This window comes from Lycium ferocissimum, chromosome 3 (assembly GCF_029784015.1).
Source record: "Lycium ferocissimum isolate CSIRO_LF1 chromosome 3, AGI_CSIRO_Lferr_CH_V1, whole genome shotgun sequence".
Lineage (NCBI taxonomy): Eukaryota > Viridiplantae > Streptophyta > Magnoliopsida > Solanales > Solanaceae > Lycium > Lycium ferocissimum.
Genome location: NC_081344.1, coordinates 6,554,581 through 6,579,996, shown reverse-complemented (window position 1 = coordinate 6,579,996; position 25,416 = coordinate 6,554,581). Strand labels below are relative to the sequence as shown.

Sequence of the window (25,416 nt, the reverse complement as noted above, 5' to 3'; positions counted from 1 at the left end):
AAGAAAGTTTTTGGAAATTTCGTATATCTGACCTTCCTCCTTTATTTGCTTATGATTCTGTTAGGGTAGATGCAGACAACTTGAAGGGCATACTGCCTATTTTTTTTAATGATCATAGTGTCTGGATTAGCTTACGCGCATCTTGATTAATTTTATGTGTACCTCCTACCTCTCACCTGCACAGGTAGCGGGTAACTCTATCCACCAACGCTTGGACAAATAGGAAGAAACCGCCTAGTTTTTTTTGTCTCCGCAGAGAATTGAATCTGAACGTCATGGTTATCAACTCACTTCATTGATCTTGGGTACATGGGAACATAATATCCATGATTACCCTTTATTTTGATACGACAAATGTTAATTTGATTATAACATTATCTTCTGGAAAAAAAATATACACCGAGCCCCAGGCTACAAGTAGGGTATAATTTACTTTTGTTCTTTAGTTCTTTAATCTTTAAGAATCAATTTATTTATAGAAATAGTTAAAACATACAAAAGGCTCAGTTTTGGCAAACTGAACAGGGATGTAAAGCTCAAGTTTTGTGAAGTTGATGACATATGAATGGAAGCTTTTAGAGCACAATACTTGATGTCAAACCAGTCAATTACACACCTCCCGAGATATATGGGATATATTTTTCTTTTCACTTCTGTCTTCCAACTTACTAAATTTTGTTTCCTTTTGTTTTTGTTTTTTCCCCTTTCGTTTCTTGGTGCTAGGTCATCTACAGATGTACTAGAGATTTCAAATTAGATGACTGAAGAACAACTTATTCATTATTTTCCTCATAGTAAAATTGTATTGTTGGCCCTTTTCCCTTTTTTTTCATGAATACATGCTTATGACACAAAACCACACACACACACTTATAGTTCGATCACTGAAAACAATAAATGCATCTGCGACAACTTCAAAGGCATATTCTGGCATGACAGAATATGTTCTAATAGAAAGAAAAAAGATGATAATGCCAGCAAAAATAGAATATTACACAATACTGATGATTCTCAGTCTTTTTCCAGTTATACTCAAGTCAAGGAAATGATTCATTTACTGTTTGACCTTACATTTTGATACAAGTCTTTGAAAGTTATTACTACATAATAATGTTCAATTTTGTCCGGTCTATCTAAAGAATCAAGATAACTTTTCTACTGTGACAAAATTTACAGGGCAGCAGCCAAAACAGATTCTTTTTGCCTTTGCTTCACTTTCATGTATAAACCCTGCATTAGAAATGACGTAAACTGTTTATATGGGTAGAACTTGTTACCCAGCTTAACAAGAAAAGCTAGCTCTCTAGGTGAGAAATCTTAGGTTTGTCGTATGAATAGTTGCTCCGGTAGTCATGCTAATATTTTGAACGAAAAGTTTGTTGAAGATCACGATAGAGATGATCATGACAAGGTTCATGATAAGATTAGTTAGATTATGATAAGGTTGATTAAGAGATAATCATTATTAATGATAAGATGTAATCTTTAGAGATAAGTTGTAAGTCTTATTGTTCCATTAGGAGTCTAGCTGTATACAATGCAGCATATGTATAAATACCGATATACACGATATATTTCTCATGTATCGGCATATGTATAAATACAGTTTTTGTCAAAAGCCTTTGTCCAAAGAAATGGCATCAATCAACCTTGTCATTTATCGGTCTCCATAAAACTTGGAGATCATCATTAGAAATACAAAACCTTTCTCGATTCATAGTTGCTAGATTTCTCATGGTATCAGAGCATTAAGCTCTTCTTCCGCATATAACCATTTTTATCATCAAGTTTTTGCTCAAAAGCCTTTGTCCAAAGAAATGGCATCAAACACACTCTCAACCTCATCACTACACCACCTCATTGCCTCAGTCTCCATAAAACTTAAGCCCTCAAACTATCTGATATGGAGAACTCAGATGTTGCAACTAATCCAAGTCATGATTGAATGAGTCTGATCATGGAGACAATGCAGCTTATATGGACTCAGGGGCAAGTGCTCATATGACAAACTCCTCGGTCAACTTGAATGAGTAACAATCCTATATGGACTCGGGGGCAAGTGCTCTAATCCTCGAGACCTTATAAAGGAAATGATAAGGTAGTAGTAGGAAATGGAAATGAACTCAAAATCACACACATTGGTAGTGGAAGCATGTACGGTTTAAAATTGAAAGAGGTTCTAGTTGTTCGAACTTAAGAAGAAAGCTGGCGTCGTAAGTCAACTAACTAAGGACAATTACTGTACAATTGAGTTTGATGAATCCACTTTTGATGTAAAGGACAAGAGAACAGGGAAGTATCTGGCCAAGGGAACTAAGAAAGGAGACATCTATGCACTGGAAGACAACAACCTGCTAGCATTGACAGCAACACATACAAGAAGGAGTAGTTTTAGTTCTAGTGATGTTTGGCATGCCAGGCTTGGGCATCCAAACTCTAAGTTTTTAGAAGTTTTAGACAAAAATAAGTGTATCAATATCACTTGTTGGAATAAAAATCCTACTGTTTGTGTTAGTTGTCAAATGGGAAAAGGTTGTAAATTGCCCTTTGGTTTGAGAAATAAAATTGAAAGAGAACCTTTGATGAAAATCCATTGTGATCTATGGGGTCCTGCACCTGTTGAATCCTCACAACACATGAAGTATTATGCATTATTTGTGGATGATCATAGTAGGTTCACATGGCTATATCCCTTAAAAAGGAAATCAGACTTTTTTGAAGTATTTGTCAAGTTTCAAAAAATGGTCGAAAAACAGTTTTCCAAGTGCATTAAGATCTTTCAATGTGATGGTGGTGGTGAGTTCTCTAGTCTGCAGTTCATTAATCATTTGGAGAGTTGTGGTATTGTTAGGCACATTTCTTGTCCAAACACACCTGAGCAGAATGGTATTGCAGAAAGGAAGCATAGGCATGTGGTGAAAACTGGTTTAACATTGTTGTTTCATGCCAAGCTGCCTATGTTTCTATGGGTAGAAGCCTTTCTTACTGCTGTATTTCTGATTAACAGGCTGCCATCATCAGTGCTTAAAAAGGAAACTCCTTTTCATAGATTACATGGAGTACATCCTGATTATAATAGCCTTAAGGTGTTTGGTTGTAGGTGTTTTCCTACGTCAAGGAAACGACAAGTTCTCACCAAAAACTTATCCATGTGTGTTCATTGGTTACGGCGGCCTCACAAGGGATACGGATGCTATCACCCATCTACCGGAGAAGAGTGTTTATATCAAGACATGTTGTCTTTGATGAACTAACTTTACCTTATGTGCGGGAGAACAATGCTGACTCTTCGAGCTCGCTCACCTTGCAACATTTTTTGAGTTCTTCTCAGAATCAAAAAATGCAGCTAATGTATTGCCTACTCCTGGTGTTGATCAGCATGATACTTCAGGGGAAGTGTTGCCATCAGAAGAATCAGAAGAAACAGCCTTCTTGTCATCAGAAGAAAATGCAGTTGCAGTTCATGATGAAGTTCAAAATGTTGCTAATGAAGCCCATAGTGATCATGATGATGTAGCAGCTTCTCAATATGAAGACCAAAATCCTGATGATGCAGCTCATAGTGATGCTGATGATGTAACAGTTCATGATACAGCTCATGATCTTGCTAATCAGCAACAGTCTAAACAAATCAGTGTTGAAAACCAGCAGGGAATCCAGCTTGAAGTTGATCTATCCAAGTTTTTCACAGATCAAGTCCCTTCTCAACAACTAGCTGATCAAGTTCCTTCTCAGCAACAAGCTTGAAGGTCAGCAACAGATCATGTCATGATAACCAGGTCAAAATCCAAACACCTACAATTGAATCATACTTCATTGTTTGCCAATAGGATAAACACTATACATAGTGAGCCTAAGTCACTCAAAGAAGCATTGAACATTCCACATTGGGTAAAAGCCATGAAGGAAGAACTTCAAGCACTGTATAAAAATGAGACTTGGATTCTGGTTCCTAGAACTACTAATATGAATGTAGTAGGGTCAAAATGGGTGTTTAGAACTAAAATGAAACCAGATGGATCAATAGAAAGACACAAGGCAAGACTAGTTGCAAAAGGCTATTCACAACTTGAAGGAATAGACTTTGAAGAAACTTTCAGTCCTGTTATAAAAGCAACCACCATAAGAATTGTCTTGTCTGTTGCAGTCACTCAAAAATGGTCTATAAGACAGCTAGATGTTAAAAATGCATTCCTTCATGGTCATCTTGTAGAAGAAGTATACATGAGTCAACCACCAGGATTTCTTGATCAAAAATATCCTGAACATGTCTGTTTGTTGAAAAAGGCACTGTATGGTCTCAAACAAGCTCCTAGAGCTTGGTTTGAAAGGTTCAGTCTATTTTTGCTTCATCTTGGATTCAAATGCAGTAGAGCCGATTCATCTCTATTCACTCTTCATAGTTCAGAAGGAACAATATTACTACTGCTATATGTAGATGACATAATTGTGACAGGCAGCAACTCTAAGCAAATGGATGTGATTGTGAGAAAGTTAGGCCTTTGAATTTGCTATGAAGGACCTTGGACAACTGAGTTTTTTCTTAGGTGTTGAGGTGACTTATTTTCCAGGAGGAATCCACTTGAATCAACACAAGTATGCAAATGACTTGCTCAAGAAAGTGGACATGACAAACACTAAAGCTGTTCATACTCCTTTGGCTCAGAAGCATGGTTTACAAGAAGCTGTTGGGACTGCAGTTGATCCTTCATTATACAGGAGTATTGTGGGAAGCCTGCAATACTTGACATTAACCAAGCCAGATATAATCCATGCTGTGAATCTTGCAAGCCAGTTTATGCAAAATCCCAACTCTGTGCACCTACAAGCTGTAAAAAGAATACTGAGGTATGTGAAAGGAACTATCAGCTATGGACTTTGTATCACATCTCAGTCCTCCTTCAGACTATATGGGTTCTCAGATGCAGACTGGGCAGGTTGTGCTACAACAAGAAGATCCACCACTGGTTATAGCATATATCTTGGTGCAAACTGTGTGTCATGGTCCTCTAGAAAGCAAAACACAGTTGCAAGGTCGAGTGCAGAAGCTGAATATAGAGCTTTAGCTGCCACAACAGCTGATATCGCAAGAGCAACTGTAGCTTCCAACAAGGCAAATTGATCACCAACGCATTTTCGTGGCCCTCCACTAAAGGGGATGAATCTGCAACAAGTAAATAGGCAGGAAGAAAACATTTCAATAGATAAAAATGAGGCTTGAAATGTATTTTGCAACCCAAAAACAATAAAGAGGAGGAAATGGCGGGACAATATATTTTACCAGAAAGCTCCCTCCAAATTGTATGATTAATTTAAGCAAAGCCAAAGTGGAAAAGGTAGATCCATATATCCACATAAACAGGCAATAAAGAATAAACAAATCATTGAAAATGGTTGCTAGAGAACTTAGAGACCAAGTCGAACATAGGATGTCCTATAGTAGGGATGCAAAAAATTATACTAAAACAGAAACAATTTCAAGGAATTAAATTCCCAAAAAAGGTCAATAACAGTAACAAAAAAGAGTGTAAAAGATCAGAAAAAGCTCTTAGATTTTACCTCTGAAGAATGATGAACGTTATATACCGAGATCATTATATCTTGACCAGCATTGACCTTGTAATTTCCGGGGAGCACAGCAGCTACTAGAGCTCTTCTTATTAGGACCTAATAAAAACAGTTCTCTATAAAATCAGGTTATTAGAAGATAATGCATAACAGTAAAGTAATCCAAAAGGAGAATAAAAATCGACAAACTTACAGGTAGATGTGGATAGAGTCGGAGTGACTCAGTTATGCACCGTGTCAAGTACTTGAGATTCTTCATGTCTTCATAAGTCGGAGAGCGTCCTCCCAAAACTCTGTCAACTTCTTCATGTGCTTTTTTCAAAGAGGAAGGGTCCTGCATAAGAACATAAAATATGAGGGAAGAACAGGTTTTCTATAATCTGCATAGTTTCCGCTACAAGAAAAATTATATTTGGCAACAATTTTTTTTGGTTGCCATAGATTGATTATTGTTGCAAAAAGTACTTTTGGCAAAAAAAAAAAATATTTTGTTGCATGAACTTTTCCCAACGGCTTTATTGCAACAGCGTGCAATAACTTTTTTTTTTTTTTTTTGTTGCCAAAAGTACTTTTTGTAACAATAATCAATACTATGACAACAAAATTAAATTCTTTGGCAATAAAAAAATCATTTGCCAACAATAAAACTAAGTTGTTGCCAAATATAAAATTTTTTATTGCTATTTCTATACTTTCTTGTAGTGTTCGGTCAGGCACCATCTTTTATTGTATACAAGGTTATGAATTATATCAGAAAAAAATATGCTCACAGGATCGCCATTTCTTTATAAAGAAAGACGAAAACATATCCAAGAATGAAACAACTGGATTTCTACCGATACAGAGGTAAAAGGGCAATAAAACTTGATAAAAATTCCTAAAGAGCAGAATAATGGTTGAAAGTGCTGACAAGATGATTCACATGCATTACCATAAATGACATCATGCAATGCGTTTTAGCTAAGAACATACGGATAAAACTATTCTTAGCAAGTTTATAACAGGTTCGGTTTGACTTTTTCTAATTAAAACCAAACTAAATCAAGTATGATTGAGTTTTTTTGTTCCAATAACAAACCAAGTCAAATCAAATCACTTATCGGGTTTTTTTCTCGGTTTGATCAATATTATCGATTTGGTGCAATTTATCGATTTTCTTTTTACCCCCACTCTTTGTTATTTAACAAATGATCTTCTTTGTGTGGTGTTGCACTCAAATCATGAAAGCTGCTATGAAATCATTTGCATATTATTTAATTGTCAATAAGCTTAATTTATGACCACTTAATTAACATATCTAACAACATATTATGTACCCATATGTTTTTCCATCTATGAATTTCCAACAAGAAACATAAATGATCAACTGGGTTAAATTTACTCAATGAAGTATCATGCTTACTTGGTGTCTAATTGGTCTTTTACAAAATCAAAAAGGGTAGATTAGCAAAACAAAAAAAATAACATATGACACTCATAACCCTGAAAATATGACGACTTGGACATTGGTGTTTTCTTCCATAGTTGAAATGTAAAATTTGTATAGACTCCAAACGACTTATGCGATTTACCCTAAATGAAAAATTATCAACCATATTTAGTACTACTGAACACATCAACAATACGAGATGAAATATTTACTATGAATTATATGTTTCATATATATCACTTCGACTTAAATCACTTACGATGAACAATGATCATACACTCAATTTTTAAGAGTAATGATTTATCGAAGGAAATGAGTTTCTTGAAATTATTCGAATGCATGAAAATGATCCCAACATGATGGATTAGTAAACGGTAAAATGACATAGGATATATCTCATAGCTTTCAAAGTGTGACGAAGGGGACATTTGGCGTTTCATTACACAGTTGAAATGCAAAATTTGTAGACTCCAAACGATTTATGTGGTTTATCCAGATTTAAAGATCATATTGGTGATGCTCACACTATATTGTTTACATAATAAATTTCCTACTGCTTCATTTTATGTTAAGGAAAACCTTAATTTTCTTTGCTATTCGGTGACACTCACACTCTATTGGTTCATTCTCTTATATTCTGGTACTGTTGCTCTTTTAACAGGATAAAACGTGGATGTCAATATATTCTTCAAGTCTTTACGTAATAATTACATTTAAGAAAAAAGCGGAAACTGTTTGAGTCAGAAATTGGCACAAAGGAAAATCTACACTTGCAATCACTTGATAAGAGAATAATTCTATTCAAGTTATACCCAAGGTATTCTACGACAACATAAAATGCAAATACGCTAAGTATTATGATAGTGACTAACGGCTTAACAAAACTCATCGTGAGACGACACACGAAAATACGTACACTTCAAATCACGTGATAAAAGGAATAATTGAAGTTATCAACTTTTTATTTTTCAAAAATACATTACATTTCCTCTTCATTTATAGATTATATTACAACATCTAAACGTGAATATGCCGTACCAAGTTAACCACCATGTTAACACTGACAAAAAAAAAGTACTCTCAAACAATATTAATAGAAAACAATACTTTCATCATTATTATAGCCAAAGGCCAAATACATAAAACATGTTCAACAAGTTCTTCCCAAATTACAGAACATTACACATGTTCAACAAAGTACATATAGGTTTAGAACAAATCCTACTTGCCCTTTAGATTATTTAACTAGCTATAACTTCCACTCGAGCTCGCAGAGAGAGTACTCAAAGGGAAGTGAAAATGCCAAAGGATAGAAGTTGCCCTTCATAACTAGAACATAATCACCAAAGAAAATGGCAATTTCCTTACCGTGGGACTAAGATAAAAGCAGCATCAGCTCTATGACCCCTAACAATAATTTGTCAACAATACCCACCAGCTCCTCCAGACAAACGGGCGAAATACGTCTTTAGCTACCACCCCTTTGCCACCGGAGATGGTGGCAAAAGGGTGGCATCTCATGAGCAAGAACTAACACAAAGCAACAGTCTAGAGAGAGAGAGAGAGAGGGTTTGGTTAGGAAGGTTTGACTAGTTGTTTATAGAGGCATGTGGACATCATGGTGTTGTTAGTTGAAAAAAGAAAAAGTTCGCACTCGTTGTTTATACCAAATGGTAAAATGATAAAATTAGGTGAGAATATGTATTTATTCACTATAATTATTGATATTACTAGTAATAAATATTGAGTGTGAACAAAAGCGGATGTAGCGTTACAGCGTCAGGTTCGTCTAAACTCAATATTTTCAATATAGGAGCATAAACTTATGTGTAAAATTTACTAAAATTGTGACAAATAGCATGTCTGAACCCATAATTTTAAAAAATAAATTAATGGGTTACAAAAAATCTTAAAGATTTAACGCAACAAAGTTTAAATCGCGAGTAAATGTTTTTCTTATTTTTGTTAGTCATTTTTTTTTTTAAATAAAATTTTCCGCCGTCTGGTGGCAAAAGGGTGAATGCGGGCAACAAAAGTGTGAATTGACTTGAGTGAATGTGTGGTCACTTTTGGGTAAAGTAGTGCAAAAGAAAGCAAGGTAAGCATCTTCCTAAGGATATGCCATTGGCACTTCCACTACACATCAAACGTCTCATAATTTCTTCAAAATTATATTGCCACCCTTTCCAATCCTAACTACTACTATATTAATTAATTGAATCTAATTTATATGTACAAACAGTACAATGAATTTTTTTACAATCGGTTTTAACTAAAAACAGATTATTATTTTATTCAAGTTACTAATTTCGCTTATTATATCATTTATTTTATTACCTTTTGGTGATTTGATAATGTAAAATTTCTTTAACACTTTCAATATGTATAGAAGTTATAACTTCTATAAGATGTACTGTTATGCAACAACCAAAGTGTGTATTTTTTTCCTTTTTCTGGCAAAGTTCAACTTTTTCATTTCCCCCCAACCATGCTACATTTGATTATACTACATATTATACTATCAATTGAACTTCAACGTCTAAAATAATACTAATATGGTTTATGCTTCATTTTTCAATATTGCGACATATTGTCTTCCAAGGTGGGCTTAGAATCTAATTATTAATTTTATTCTGTACTTATTATTTATCTGAATAGAATATTAATGCTCTCTCAGGTGACATAAGCAGTATATATTAAGCAGTTAAAGCTTGTTGTAGCATTGATTAATTTGATTACGTAATGCTCTTATTGAAGAAGATCGATGACTCATGCTCTACCCAATGGTTAATTGGTCAAAAGTTCTTCTATATTATATCCTCCTTATAATGGATTTCATTTCCAAATCTCACCAATTTTTTGTTAGTCTGATGACATGTGCGAAAAATAAAGTAGGCCTAGCAAAGGAAGCAGCAAAGAAAGTTTTTGGAAATTTCGTATATCTGACCTTTCATCCTTTATTTGTTTATTTTTTAGCAAATGAAGGGCGTAGACACGAAGAGGAGTTGCTGGTTTGGGAGACACAATTAAAGATATGGAGTTTTTGCTCCACGCTGATTTAAGTAATGTTGCTTATGAGCGGTTTTAATGTTTGTTGTTAGTATTTTTCTATGTACCAAAAAAAAAAAAAAAAAAAAAAAGAAGCAGATAACCTAAGGGGCATTATGATCATGGTGTCCAGATCAGCTTGCGCGTACCTCGATTAATTTTAGGGGTACTACTTATCTCCCACCAACACAGGTAACATGTAATACTATCTACCAAGGCTTGGACGAATGGAAAGAAATCACCTAGTATTTTTTGTTGTCGATGAAAATTAAACCTGAGATCTCGTGATTTCCAATCCACTCCATTGACTTTGGATTAGGGCTGTGTATCGGGTGGTTCGGTTCGGGTTTGAAAGTTTTCGGTTAAATTTATCAGTTATCGGTTTGTAGACATGTTAAACCGTTAAAGAACCATTAAGGTATTGGTTACTGGGTTATCGGTTTATCGGTACGGTTATTGATCGTTATCGGTTCGGTTATCGGTTTAACCGTTAAGATTTCTCACGAAATTTTTTCAAGAAAGAAAGAACCCATAAAAAAAATGGCTTGACCTACAGCTACATAACAAAAACAAGAACAATAGCACGAAACTTAATTACAGACAATTAACCAACCAAACTAAACTTCCAATTCAGTCAAGTACCTCTACTAATTCTTACTCTTACCATCTTTGATAGCATTATCTACAACAACTACTTTGAACTTTTTGTACTCATCAAATTCCTTACTAATACTTTTCATTACTGCAACACTTTGTACAACAACAACATAACAGGCTAACATCATTACTTGCATTAGCAACTGGCTTGACCATATAAAATGCACCTCTTGAAATTGCAGCAACTTTCTCACTAAAAGCTTCACACATGAATTGATATAAAGATCAGGCCACTTGAGAGTTAAGACTAGAGAGAAAAGGGTAAAACTGAAAGCGTCGTTTATGAAATGGAAGTGAAGTAACCCTCGTCCAACTCTCCAAGTGAATTTATATACGAAAGGGTAAAATTATAATTAAATAATTAGTTATCGGGTTATCAGGTAACCCGATAACAAAAAAGGCCAAACCGTGACCCGATCCAATAAGCCAATAACCACAAGGCACCACTCGTTACCCGAATCATTAATCCATTAACCCGAACCATTAACCCAATAACCCATTAACCGGTTCGGGTTATTAGTTTAACCGTTAATATGCACAACCCTACTTTGGATGCAAGGGCATAATGTTCATGATTACCGTTTATTTTGTTTTGACATATAACATTAATTTGGTTAAAATATTATCATCTGAAAAAGAAAAGTACACTGAGCCCCAGGCCACAAGTAGGGTTTGAGGTATACTCCATATTCTTTTTGTTCTTTAGTTCTTTAATCTTTAAGAATCAAATTATTTTCAGACAAAAGTTGAAATATACAAAAGGCTCAAGTTTTGCAAATTGAACAAGGCTGTAGAGCTCAAGTTTTGTGAAGTTAATGACACATGAAAGGAAGATTTTAGAGCACAACACTTGATGTGCCTTTTTTCAATTACTCCCCCACCCCAAATATACATAATGTATGTACCTTTTTTCATTTGTCTTGTAACATCTACAATATTTTGTTTTTGTTTTTACCCCTTTCGTTTCTTGGTGTTAGGTCATTTGAGATAGTAAATTAGATGACCGTAAGTACAACTGCATTCACTATTTCTGTTTACATGAATACATAATTATTACACAAAACACACGCACATATAGAGTTCAAACAGAAACATAAATTCATCTGCAACAACTTTACAAGCATATTATGGCTAATCTGGCATTTTTGGCATGAATATGTTCTCATAGAAAAATAAGACGATAATGCAAGAGCAAAAATATAATATTATGCAATACTGATAATTCTAATAGAATGATTTTTGGCTTGGCAATCATCAGTACACATTCTCGTAGTCTTTTTCCAGTTATCGTCGAGTTAAGAACATGATTCATGACTGTTGTGACCTTACATTTTGATGTAAGTATGTGAAAGATATATATATATATATATATAAATGTTATTCAATTTTGTCCGGTCTATCTAAAGAATCAAGATAATTTTTCTCTTGTGACAAAATTTACAGAGCAGCAGCCAAAACAGATTATTTTTGCCTTTGCTTCACTTTCATGTATAAACCCTGCATTGCAAAAGACATAATAATTTGCTTTCATCTTAAAACAATAAAAATAGCTAGCTCTTTAGGTGAGAATCTTACGTTTGTCGTATGAATGGTTGCTCCAGTAGTCATGCTAATATTTTGATCTGGAATCAACTCGAACGAGAAGTTCTGCAAAAATATCGCAAGAGCAACTGTAGCTTCCAACAAGGCAAATTGATCACCAACACATTTTCGTGGCCCTCCACTAAACGGGATGAATCTGCAACAAGTAAATGCAACAAGTAAATATATGAACGATAATCTTCTACTCAGACAAGCTGTGTATAAACTGAATAGGAAAAAGAAAAGGCGAGGCAGAAATGAATACCTAAAGTCAGTATTCGTTTCGTTTGGAACTGGACCTTCCAAGTCGAATCTTTCAGGATCAAATTCTTCGGCTCTTTCCCATACCTGGAGAGAGAAAAAAGACAGTGAAGACAAATTATTTTCTGTACTGGTGATATTAAAAAAGACAGTGAAGACAAATTATTTTCTGTACTGGTGATATTTTCCGAGGCAGGAAGAAAACACTTCAATAGATTAAAATGAGACTTGAAATGAATTATGCAACCTAAAAAAAAAAGGAGGAGGAGATGGAGGGACAATATATTTTGCCAGAAAGTTCCCTCCAAATTGTATGCTTAATTTAAGCAAAGCCAAAGTGGAATAGGTAGATAAAACTATTCTTAGCAAGTTTATAGCAGGTTCGGTTTGACTTTTTCTAATTAAAATCAAACTAAAACTATGATCGAGTTTTTTTGTTCCAATAACAAACCAAGTCAAATTAAATCACTTGTCGGGTTTTTTTCTCGGTTTGATCTAGATTATCGATTTAGTGCAATTTATCAATTTTCTTTTTACCCCCTACTCTTTGTTATTTAACAAATGATCTACTTTGTGTGTTGTTGCACTCCAAATCATGAAAGCTACTATGAAATCATTTGCATATTATTTAATTGTCAATAAGCTTAATATATGACCAGTTAATTAACATATCTAACAACATATTATGTACCCATATGTTTTTCCATCTATGAATTTCCAACAAGAAACATAAATGATCAACTTGGTTAAATTTACTCAATGAAGTATCATGCTTACTTGGTGTCTAATTGGTCTTTTACAAAATCAAAAAAAGGTAGATTAGCAAAACAAAAAGATAACATATGATACTCATAACTCTGAGAATATGACGACTCGGACATTGGTGTTTTCTTCCATAGTTGAAATGTAAAATTTGTATAGACTCCAAATGACTTATGCGATTTAACTAAATGAAAAATTATGAACCATATTTAGTACTACTGAACACATCAACAATACGAGATGAAATAGTTAATATGAATTATCTGTTTCATATCACTTCGACTTAAATCACTTACGATGAACAATGATCATGCACTCAATTTTTAAGAGTAATGATTTATCGAAGGAAATAAGTTTCTTGAAATTATTTGAATGCATGAAAATGATCCCAACATGATGGATTAGCAAACGGTAAAATGATATATGATATATCTCATAACTTTCAAAGTGTGACGAAGGGGACATTTGGCGTTTCATTACATAGTTGAAATGCAAAATTTGTAGATTCCAAACGATCGATTGATGTGATTTATCAAGATTTAAAGATCATATTAGTGATGCTCACACTATATTGTTTACACATTAAGGCCCCGTTTGTCCATAGATACCAAAAAAAAAAAATTCACTTTTTTTGGAATTTTGGAGTTAGAGTTGGAGTTGGATTTGTGTTTGGCCATAGTTTTAGAAATTGTAGTTTTTGGTGAAATGTAGTTGTAAAAAAGTGAAAAAAGTGATTTTTTTTTTTTAAAAACATGTTTTTTGAGTTTTTGGTATTCCAAGTTGTATTCGGAATTTTGATGGCCAAACGCTGATACCGGAAAAAAGTGAAAAAAATTTCCGTAATAAAGTGAATAATTTTTATGGCCAAACGGGGGCTAAATTTCCTATTACTTCATTTTATCTTAAGGAAAACCTTAATTTTGCTGCTATTCGGTGACACTCACACTTTATTGGTTCATTTTCTTATATTCTGGGACTATTGCTCTTTTAACATGATAAAATGTGGATGTCAATATATTCTTCAAATCTTTATGTAATGATTACATTTAAGAAAAAAAGGAAAAGTGTCTGAGTCAGAAAATGGCACAAATGAAAATCTACACTTGCAATCACTTGATAAGAGAATAATTCACATTCAAGTTACACCCAAGGTATTCTACGACAATATAAAATGCAATCCGCTAAGTATTAAACTAGTACTAATTATGATAGTGACTAACGGCTTAAAAAAACTCATTGTGAGACGACACACAAAAATACGTACACTTCAAATCACGTGATAAAAGGAATAATTGAAGTTATCAACCTTTTATTTTTCAAAAATACATTACATTTCCTCTTCATTTATAGATTATATTACAACGTATATCTATACGTGAATATGACGTACCAAGTCAACCACAATATTCACACTGACAAGAAAAAAAGTACTCTCAAACAAAATTAATAGAAAATAATACTTTCATCATTATTATAGCCAAAGGCCAAATACATAAAACATGTTCAACAAGTTCTTCCCAAATTACACAACATTACACATGCTCAACAAAGTACAAATAGGTTTAGAACAAATCCTACTTGCCCTTGAGATTATTTAACTATAATTTCCACTCGAGCTCATAGAGAGAGTACTCAAAGGGAAGTGAAAATGCCAAAGGATAGAAGTTGCCCTTCATAACTAGAACATAATCACCAAAGAAAATGGCAATTTCCTTACCGTGGGATTAAGATAAAAGCAGCATCAGCTCTATGGCCTCTAACAATAATTTGTCAACAGTAGCCACCAGCTCCTCCAGACAAATGGGCGAAATCCGTCTTTAGCTACCACCCCTTTGCCACCGGAGATGGTGGCAAAAGGATGGCATCTCATGATCAAGAACCCTAACACAAAGCAACAGTCTAAAGAGAGAGAGATAGAGAGAGGTGGGATGGAGGGTTTGGTTAGGAAGGTTTGACTAGTTGTTTATAGAGGCATGTGGACATCATGGTGTTGTTAGTTGAAAAAGAAAAAGTTTGCACTCGGTGTTTATATCAAATGGTAAAATGATAAAAGTTAGGCGAGAATATATGTATTTATTAACTACGATTATTAAAATTACTAGTAATAAATATCGAGTGTGAACAAAAGCGGTAGCGTTGCAATAGCATCAAAAAAGTTTTCCTAAACTCAATATTTTCAAACATATATAAGAGCATAAACTTATGTGTAAAATTTACTAAAATTTTGACAAATAGCATGTTTGAACCCATAATTTTAAAAATAAATTAATGAGTTCACTACAAAAAATCTTAAAGATTTAACGCAACAAAGTTTAAATCGCGAGTAAATGTTTTTTTTTTTTTTTTTTTTTTTTTTTTTTTTTTTTGTAAATAAAATTTTCCGCCGTATGGTCATGTGGGCAACAAAAGGGTGAATTGACTTGAGTGAATGTGTGGTCACTTTAGTAAAGTAAGGTAAAGCAAGGTAAGCATCTTCCTAAGGATATGCCATTGTTCCACTACTCCACATCAAACGTCTCATAATTTCTTTTAAATTATGTTGCCACCCTTTGCTTTTCCTAAATCCTAACTACTGCTCTATTAATTAACTCATGAATATAATATATATGTACTAACAGTACAATGAATTTTTATACGGTCGGTTTTAACTTCTTGTAACTGGTTATTTATTTTATTCACTAATTTCGCTTATTATACCATTTGTTTATTACCTTTTGGTGATCTGATAATGTAAAATTTCTTTAACACTGTTGATATGTATAGAAGTTATAAGAGCCTTATAACTTCTATAAGAAGTACTGCTATGTAACAACGAAAGTGTGTATTTCTTTTAATTTTCTCGCAAAGTTCAACTTTTTCATTTCCCCACAACCATGCTACATTTGATTAATAGTATACTACCTATTATACTATCAATTGAACTTCAAAGTCTAAAATAATACTAACATGATTTATGCTTCATTTTTCAATTTTGCGACATATAGTCTTCCAAGGTAGGCTACCCATTAAAATCTAATTATTAATTTATTCTGTACTTATTATTTATCTGAATAGAATATTAATACTCTCTCAGGTGACATAAGCTGTATATATTAAGCAGTTAAAGCTTGTTGTAGCATTGATTAATTTGATTACGTAATGCTCTTATTGAAGAAGATCTTGATAGACTCATGACTCATGTTCTACCCAATGGTTAATTGGTCAAAAGTTCTTTCTATATCATATCATTCTTATAATGGATTTCATTTCAAAATCTCACCAATCTTTTGTTAGTCTGATGACATGTGCGAAAAATAAAGTAGGCCTAGCAAAGGAAGCAGCAAAGAAAGTTTTTGGAAATTTCGTATATCTGACCTTTCCTCCTTTATTTGCTTATTTTTTAGCAAATGAAAGTCATAAACATGCTAGTTTGGGAGGGACAATTAAAGATATGGAGTTTTTAACTCCTTGCTGATTTAAGTAATATAGCTTTTGCGCGGTTTTAATTGCTGTTTTTAGTATTTTTTAATGTACCCAAACAAAAAAAAAAAAGAAGCAGGTAACCTAAAGGGCATTATGATCATGTTCTCCAAATCAGCTTGCGCGCACCTCCATTAATTTTACGGGTACTACTTATCTCCCACCAACACAAAATAACATGTAATACTATCTACCAAGGCTTGGACGAATGGAAAGTAATCACCTAGTATTTTTTGTTGTCGATGAAAATTAAACCTGAGATCTCGTGATTTCCAATCCACTTCATTGACTTTGGAGTTTGGATGCAAGGGCATAATGTTCATGATTATCGTTTATTTTGTTTTGACACTGAGCCCCAGGCCACAAGTAGGGTTTGAGGTATACTCCATATTCTTTTTGTTCTTTAGTTCTTTAATCTTTAAGAATCAAATTAAACAAAGTTGAAATATACCGAGCTCAAGTTTTGCAAATTGAACAAGTAGAGCAAGCCCCGATAATTGGGAGTGTAATGTTTCTCACTATGCTAAAATAATTGGGAGTGTAATGTTTTCATGAACTATTTCGATATAGCTTATGTCGTTAGTAGATTGAGTAGATATACTCATAAAAAGTTGAAATATTGGAATGCTCTTCATCGTTTGTTAAGGTATTTGAGAGGTACTATGGATTGGTGTTTGCATTTTAATAAAGTTTTTAGAAGGTTTTTGTGATGCCCCCGACAATATATATACAGCTAGTGGCTATGTGTTTTTTTTGGGTGCAGTGCTATTTCTTGGAAGTCCTCTAATATATTGTATAGCACGTTTTTGGAGTACCGAGTTTATTGCTCTTGGAGTTGGGTCAAGAATGTACTGGTTGAGAAACATTTTGATTTTAAATTGTGCCATTGTGGGGAAGACAAGCTTCACCTGCATCCTCACTATTATATTTTGGGATTCTAAGAACAATGTATACAATGGAAAAAGGAGACATACACGTCACACACATATCATTGTTGAAACATGGTGTTATCTCCTTGGAATATGTAAGGTCCGAAAGAAATTTGGCAGATCCTTTAACCAAGAGTTTAGCAAGGAAAATGATCCTTGAAATGTCAAGGGGGATGGGGCTAAATTAAAGCCTATGGATTGAGGTAATATGGTGGATACCTGTTTGTGGTCAAACGAAGCCATATAGGCCATCAATAAACACTAAATTTTCTATCCCTATGGCGCGTAGTAGTGTTTATAAGGTTGAGCTCTTTGCTCTTAATGATTCCATAGCCTTAAGGTGGTCTATGAGATAGACTTGATAGAATCACCTACGTGAGTGTAAAGGTGTGGTCGCCTTTTATGAAAGACTTAGGCCATCTTTCTAAAGCACTCATTAGACCCAAGGTGTGTGCATGACCATAAAGGCACTTTGTTAGTATCGCGAAGGTTGCACAAAATTAAGGATATGGTATGTGTTATGGGGGTCTCAAGTTATATCTAGATATATATATATATATATGGATATTAGTTGTTGCCTCATTTCACTATGTGTTAATTCAAATCGAAAGATATTGACACTTAAGTACATGTTCCTTCCTTTCGACAAAATTTGTTCTTAATCTTTATCTTTGCATTAGTGGAAATTTGTTGAGATTAATGCAAAGTTTTTAATTGTTGGAGTAATGTAACTTCTTTGAATGAATGAATTCCTTTCATTCATGACAAACTCCTGATCTTTCAATGCATTTTCCGTTGAATGGAGGAATAACTCATTTACGATAACTCATGTTATTAAACATCAATAACTGATGTATTGATTTTTGTAATAACGTATTGTCTGTAAATGCTACGCATTAGCATTTCCCTATAAATTGAAGACCTTTGAGAACATATCAACCACCAAAAAATTATCTTTTTTCTCTATCCTTTTTGTTTCCTCTAGATATCTGGGCAATTGTATTTTGTGCAAGATACTCCAACTTCCAACAAGTACACGTTTCTGGAAAATGAAACCGGGGACAGCACGATTTGTAGCTTCGGGCGAAAATTGGGAAATTGATCACCAACACATAGTGTTTGTGATAATTTGGTTACTATTTTTTAATTCCAAGTTCAATATCAATATTGTGCTATTTTTCTAACATGCAACAAGTAAATATATGAACGCATTTCTGCAAGAGGCTGTTTCCACAGCTCTTGCACTACTCAGACAAGCTGTGTATAAACTGAATAGGAAAAAGAAAAGGCGAGGCAGAAATGAATACCTAAAGTCAGTATTCGTTTCGTTTGGAACTGGACCTTCCAAGTCGAATCTTTCAGGATCAAATTCTTCGGCTCTTTCCCATACCTGGAGAGAAAAAAAAGACAGCGAAGACAAATATTTTCTGTACTGGTGATATTTTCCGAGGCAGGAAGAAAACACTTCAGTTGATTAAAATGAGACTTGAAATGTTTATGCAACCCAAAAAAAGGTGGAGGAGATGGTGGGACAATATATTTTACCAGAAAGTTCCCTCCAAATTGTATGCTTAATTTAAGCAAAGCCAAAGTGGAAAAGGTAGATCCATATATCCACATAAACAGGCAATAAAGAATAAACAAATCATCGAAAATGCTTAATTTAAGCAAAGCCAAAGTGGAAAAGGTAGATCCATATATCCACATAAACAGGCAATAAAGAAAAAACAAATCATTGAAAATGGTTGTTAGAGAACTTAGAGACCAAGTCGAACATGGCATGTCCTATAGTGGGGATGCAAAAAACTATATAAACAGCTTAAAGGAATTAAATTTCCAAAAAAGGTCAATAACAGTAACAAAAAAGAGTGTAAAAGATCGGAAAAAGCTCTTAGATTTTACCTCTGAAGAACATATCCAAGAATGAAACAACTGGATTTCTACCGATACAAAGGTAAAAGGGCAATAAAACTTGTTAAAAATTCCTAAAGAGCAGAATAATAGTTGAAAGTGCTGACAAGACGATTAACATGCATTACCATATGACATCATGCAATGCGTTTTAGCTAAGAACATACGGATAAAACTATTCTTAGCAAGTTTATAGCAGGTTCGGTTTGATTTTTCTAATTTAAACCAAACTAAAAGAATTATGATCGAGTTTTTTTGTTCCAATAACAAACCAAGTCAAATCAAATCACTTGTCGGGTTTTTTTCTCGGTTTGATCTAGATTATCGATTTGGTGCAATTTATCGATTTTCTTTTTACCCCCTACTCTTTGTTATTTAACAAATGATCTACTTTGTGTGTTGTTGTACTCAAATCATGAAAGCTGCTATGAAATCATTTGCATATTATTTAATTGTCAATAAGCTTAATAAATGACCACTCAATTAACATATCTAACAACATATTATGTACCCATATGTTTTTCCATCTATGAATTTCCAACAAGAAACATAAATGATCAACTTGGTTAAATTTACTCAATGAAGTATCATGCTTACTTGGTGTCTAATTAGTCTTTTACAAAATCAAAAAAGGTAGATTAGCAAAACAAAAAAATAACATATGAGACTCATAACTCTGAAAATATGGCGACTCGGACATTGGTGTTTTCTTCCATAGTTGAAATGTAAAATTTGTATAGACTCCAAACGACTTATGCGATTTACCCTAAATGAAAAATTATCAACCATATTTAGTACTACTGAACACATCAACAATACGAGATGAAATATTTAATATAAATTATCTGTTTCATCTATATCACTTCGACTTAAATCACTTACGATGAACAATGATCATACACTCAATTTTTAAGAGTAATGATTTATCGAAGGAAATAAGTTTCTTGAAATTATTCGAATGCATGAAAATGATCCCAACATGATGGATTAGCAAACGGTAAAATGACATATGATATATCTCATAACTTTCAAAGTGTGACGAAGGGGACATTTGGCGTTTCATTACACAGTTGAAATGCAAAATTTGTAGACTCCAAACGATTTATGTGATTTATCCAGATTTTAGTGATGCTCACACCATATTGTTTACACATTAAATTTCCTATTACTTCATTTTATCTTAAGGAAAACCTTAATTTTGCTGCTATTCGGTGACACTCACACTCTATTGGTTCATTTTCTTATATTCTGGAACTATTGCTCTTTTAACATGATAAAACGTGGATGTCAATATATTCTTCAAGTCTTTACGTAATAATTACATTTAAGAAAAAAACGGAAAGTGTCTGAGTCAGAAAATGGCACAAATGAAAATCTACACTTGCAATCACTTGATAAGAGAATAATTCCATTCAAGTTATTATACCCAAGGTATTCTGCGACAACATAAAATGCAATACGCTAAGTATTAAACTAGTACTAGTTATGATAGTGACTAACGGCTTAACAAAACTCATCGTGAGACGACACACGAAAATACGTACACTTCAAATCACGTGATAAAAGGAATAATTGAAGTTATCAACCTTTTATTTTTCAAAAATACATTACATTTCCTCTTCATTTATAGATTATATTACAACATCTATACGTGAATATGACGTACCAAAAAAAAAAAAAAAAAAGTACTCTCAAACAATATTAATAGAAAACAATACTTTCATCATTATTATAGCCAAAGGCCAAATACATAAAACATGTTTAACAAGTTCTTCCCAAATTACACAACATTACACATGTTCAACAAAATACCTCTAGGTTTAGAACAAATCCTACTTGCCCTTGAGATTATTTAACTATAACTTCCACTCGAGCTCATAGAGAGAGTACTCAAAGGGAAGTGAAAATGCCAAAGGATACAAGTTGCCCTTCATAACTAGAACATAATCACCAAAGAAAATGGCAATTTCCTTACCGTGGGACTAAGATAAAAGCAGATCAGCTCTATGACCTCTAACAATAATTTGTCAATAGCCACCAGCTCCTCCAGACAAACCGGCGAAATCCGTCTTTAGCTACCACCCCTTTGCCACCGGAGATGGTGGCATCTCATGATCAAGAACTCTAACACAAAGCAACAGTCTAGAGAGAGAGAGAGAGGTGGGATGGAGGGTTTGGTTAGGAAGGTTTGACTAGTTGTTTATAGAGGCATGTGCACATCAGGGTATTGTTAGTTGAAAAAGAAAAAAGTTCGCACTCGGTGTTTATACCAAATGGTAAAATGATAAAATTTTGGCGAGAATATGTATTTATTAACTACAATTATTGATATTACTAGCAATAAATATTATATGAATGTATTTATTAACTACAATTATTGATATTACTAGTTTAAATAAATATTGATGTGTGCAACAAAAGGGTGAATGTGAGTGAATGTGTTAAATATCAAGGTAAGCATCTTCTAAATATGCCTTTGGCACTTCCACTAACTCAATATTTTCAATTGCTACCCTTTGCAATCCTAACTACTACTATATTAATTAATTGAATCTAATTTATATGTACTAACATAAACGGTTTTAACTGTGATTATTATTTTTTAAAATTTACTAAAATTGTGACAAATAGCATGTCTAAACCCATAATTTAAAAAAATAAATTAGTGGGTTCAATACAAAAAATCTTAAAGATTAAACACAACAAAGTTTAAATCGCGAGTAAATCTTTTCTTATTTTTGTTGGTCATGTGGGCAACAAAAGGGTGAATTGACTTGAGTGAATGTGTGGTCACTTTTGGGTAAAGTAAGAGCAAAAGAAAGCAAGGTAAGCATCTTCCTAAGGATATGCCTTTGGCACTTCCACTACACATCAAACGTCTCATAATTTCTTCTAAATTATATTGCTACCCTTTGCAATCCTAACTACTACTATATTAATTAATTGAATCTAATTTATATGTACTAACAGTACAATGAATTTTTATACAATCGGTTTTAACTGTAACAGATTATTATTTTATTCAAGTTACTAGTTTCGCTTATTATACCATTTATTTTATTATCTTTTGGTGATCTGATAATGTAAAATTTCTTAAAATTGTCAATATGTATAGAAGTTATAACTTCTATAAGAAGTACTGTTATGCAACAACCAAAGTGTATATATTTTTCCTTTTTCTGGCAAAGTTCAATTTTTTCATTTCCCCCTAACCATGCTACATTTGATTATACTACATACTATACTATCAATTGAACTTCAACGTCTAAAATAATACTAATATGGTTTATGCTTCATTTTTCAATATTGCGACATATTGTCTTCCAAGGTGGGCTTAAAATCTAATTATTAATTTTATTCTGTACTTATTATTTATCTGAATAGAATATTAATGCTCTCTCAGGTGACATGAGCAGTATATATTAAGTAATAATAGTTAAAGCTTGTTGTATCATTAATTAATTTGATTACGTAATGCTCTTATTGAAGAAGATCGATGATCGATGACTCATGTTCTACCCAATGGTTAATTGGTCAAAAGTTCTTCTATATTATATGCTCCTTATAATGGATTTCATTTCCAAATCTCACCAATTTTTTGTTAGTCTGATGACATGTGCGAAAAATAAAGTAGGCCCAGCAAAGGAAGCAGCAAAGAAAGTTTTTGGAAATTTCGTAAATCTTTTAAAAAAAAAAAAAAAATTCCCCCATCATAGTGGCAGGACATTTTATTAATCAAAGTAGAGTACACAAAAAGGGGTATTAACTACCCAGCTACCTACCGAATGGAACACACTCCATTCACAGTATGGTAGGATTTCCATTTAGCTCTCAAAAAACAGATATATACTATGTGAGGTTATATCACCCCTCTATCTACAACAAGTTAAGGTACATCAAAATTATATATTCTAGCCATGTTCCTATCTGCTGAGAAGGAATTCTGAATGATTCTCCTTCTAAATGATGGAAGTTGCATCCTGTCAACATTAAGCTCTCCAATTGCTTCTTTAGGCATTTGAGGAGTATTGAACCAAGTAATATCTCGACACTGCAAATCAAAGTTAGCAAGTTTATCTGCAACATTGTTGCCATCTCTATAGCAGTGGTTGATTTGGAAATGATCAAAATTGTTGAGAAGATTCTTAATATCTTGAATAATATCATAAAGGTTCCAAGATGGATTTGACTTTCCAAGAATCCAGTTAACTAGGAGTTGGGAGTCACTCTCAATCTTTCTGTATGCCATTACTGGAGCACCAATTCACACCAATCAACAGGGCCATTGCTTCAGCAAAATTATTTGATCTCTGGCCAAAGGTAGTAGCAAAAGCTGAAATCATGTGTCCATCAGTATCTCTAACAACACCACCACCACCACTGGGGCCAGGATTGCCCCATGAACTGCCATCAGTGTTCAGTTTCATGTAGAGATTAGAGGGAGGGGTCCATTTAATAGGAATAATAGAGAAGGTAGGCATTGCATCTTGAATCAAGTTACTGAATTGTTTCCATTGCATATAGGGAGAAATGTGGTTGAACTGTTTATGGGCTATGATATTGTACTGGTGATAGGTGGATATGACAATGTTGTAAGCATTCATTCTCTTGTTCTCATATTTGCATCTAGCCTTCCATAGTTGCCATATAAGAATAGCTGGCATAACTTGAAGGGTCATTTTCATAAGAGGATTCCTACCCTCGGTAATCCACCATTGAATTAGAATATGTCTAATATTAGTGGCATGAGCAGATATACCAACCACCTTGTTGAAATGAGGCCAAACTTCCTTTGCAATGTTACTTTGTATGAACAAATGTTCTTGATCCTCCAGATTTCCATAAGCACAACAAGAGCATTTTGAGGGTAAAGCCACACCTGATTTGATGATATTAGAGTCCACTGCAGATTTGTTTCTAAGCAGTCTCCAGATGAAGAAAGATACTTTGAAAGGTTCCTTTTTGTACCAAGTCATTTTATCCACCAGTGATTTTGAGTGCCATGTCCTAGTTGCATGCCATGCAGAGTTACAAGTGAATCTCCCATCTACTGAAGCAGTCCAAATTGGTTGATCCTCCAAGGTAGAAGATCCAATTTTAACTCCCAAAATGTGTTCCACAATATCTGGGGGTAAGCATTGGTGCAGTTTGATCATATTCCATCTACCTTCTGTTAAGAAAGAAGAGACACATATATTAATAGAGGTAGTAGCTGAGCCATATTATGATAATTGGTCCTTACTAGACCAATTATCCCACCAAAAGTTGGCATTTCCAGAGTTTATTGTGATGACCTTCCAAGTCATCTTGCCACATAAGCACATATTTTAGACATGTGGATGCTTACATTGCAAAGATGCTAGCATTTGTGGGAAGGTTCTAGAGCCATGGAGAGTTTTCTTGGAGAGACTCTAGATTCTTATAAAATATTTAGGAAGACTTTTCTGGAGAAGCTTAGAATAATGCAGCGTAGAGAATTCTAGAGAGGGGACCTACTTGTAAATATAGAGGGACTTGTGTAACAATTATTATTTATCCATTAGCCCCTAGGTGAGTAGTATAAATAGAGGGCATACATTTGTAAAAAACCATCAAGCAAAATCAATCAAGTCTTCTATAATAAAAAAAGCTTCCTTCTAGCAAATTTCTCGTCTTTCTCAATTACTATTCCCTTAGCGATCTTGAGTGTAGTAAACTAGCTGACTTGGCATAGCAAGATCGTGAGCAAGTTGTGCAAGAACGTGAGCGAGTTGTCAAGTGCCGCACGTGCGCTTAGTTGAAGACTAAGGACGTGACATTATTCTCCATTGT

General features: G+C 33.8%; 1 protein-coding gene across 1 annotated transcript; it reads right to left on the bottom strand.

The window, feature by feature from the left end:
• Positions 1 to 1,128: 1,128 nt before the first annotated feature.
• LOC132048639 (carotene epsilon-monooxygenase, chloroplastic-like) lies at positions 1,129 to 13,441 on the bottom strand. Its single transcript, XM_059439344.1, has 9 exons — positions 13,424 to 13,441; positions 12,549 to 12,631; positions 12,278 to 12,440; positions 5,762 to 5,941; positions 5,547 to 5,667; positions 5,080 to 5,216; positions 3,532 to 3,556; positions 1,322 to 1,374; positions 1,129 to 1,230 (listed from the first exon to the last, which is right to left on the bottom strand). The coding sequence occupies exons 1-9, from the start codon at positions 13,439 to 13,441 to the stop codon at positions 1,171 to 1,173; spliced, it is 840 nt and encodes a 279-aa protein (XP_059295327.1). The 3' UTR covers positions 1,129 to 1,170.
• Between the last annotated feature and the right edge of the window lie 11,975 nt (positions 13,442 to 25,416).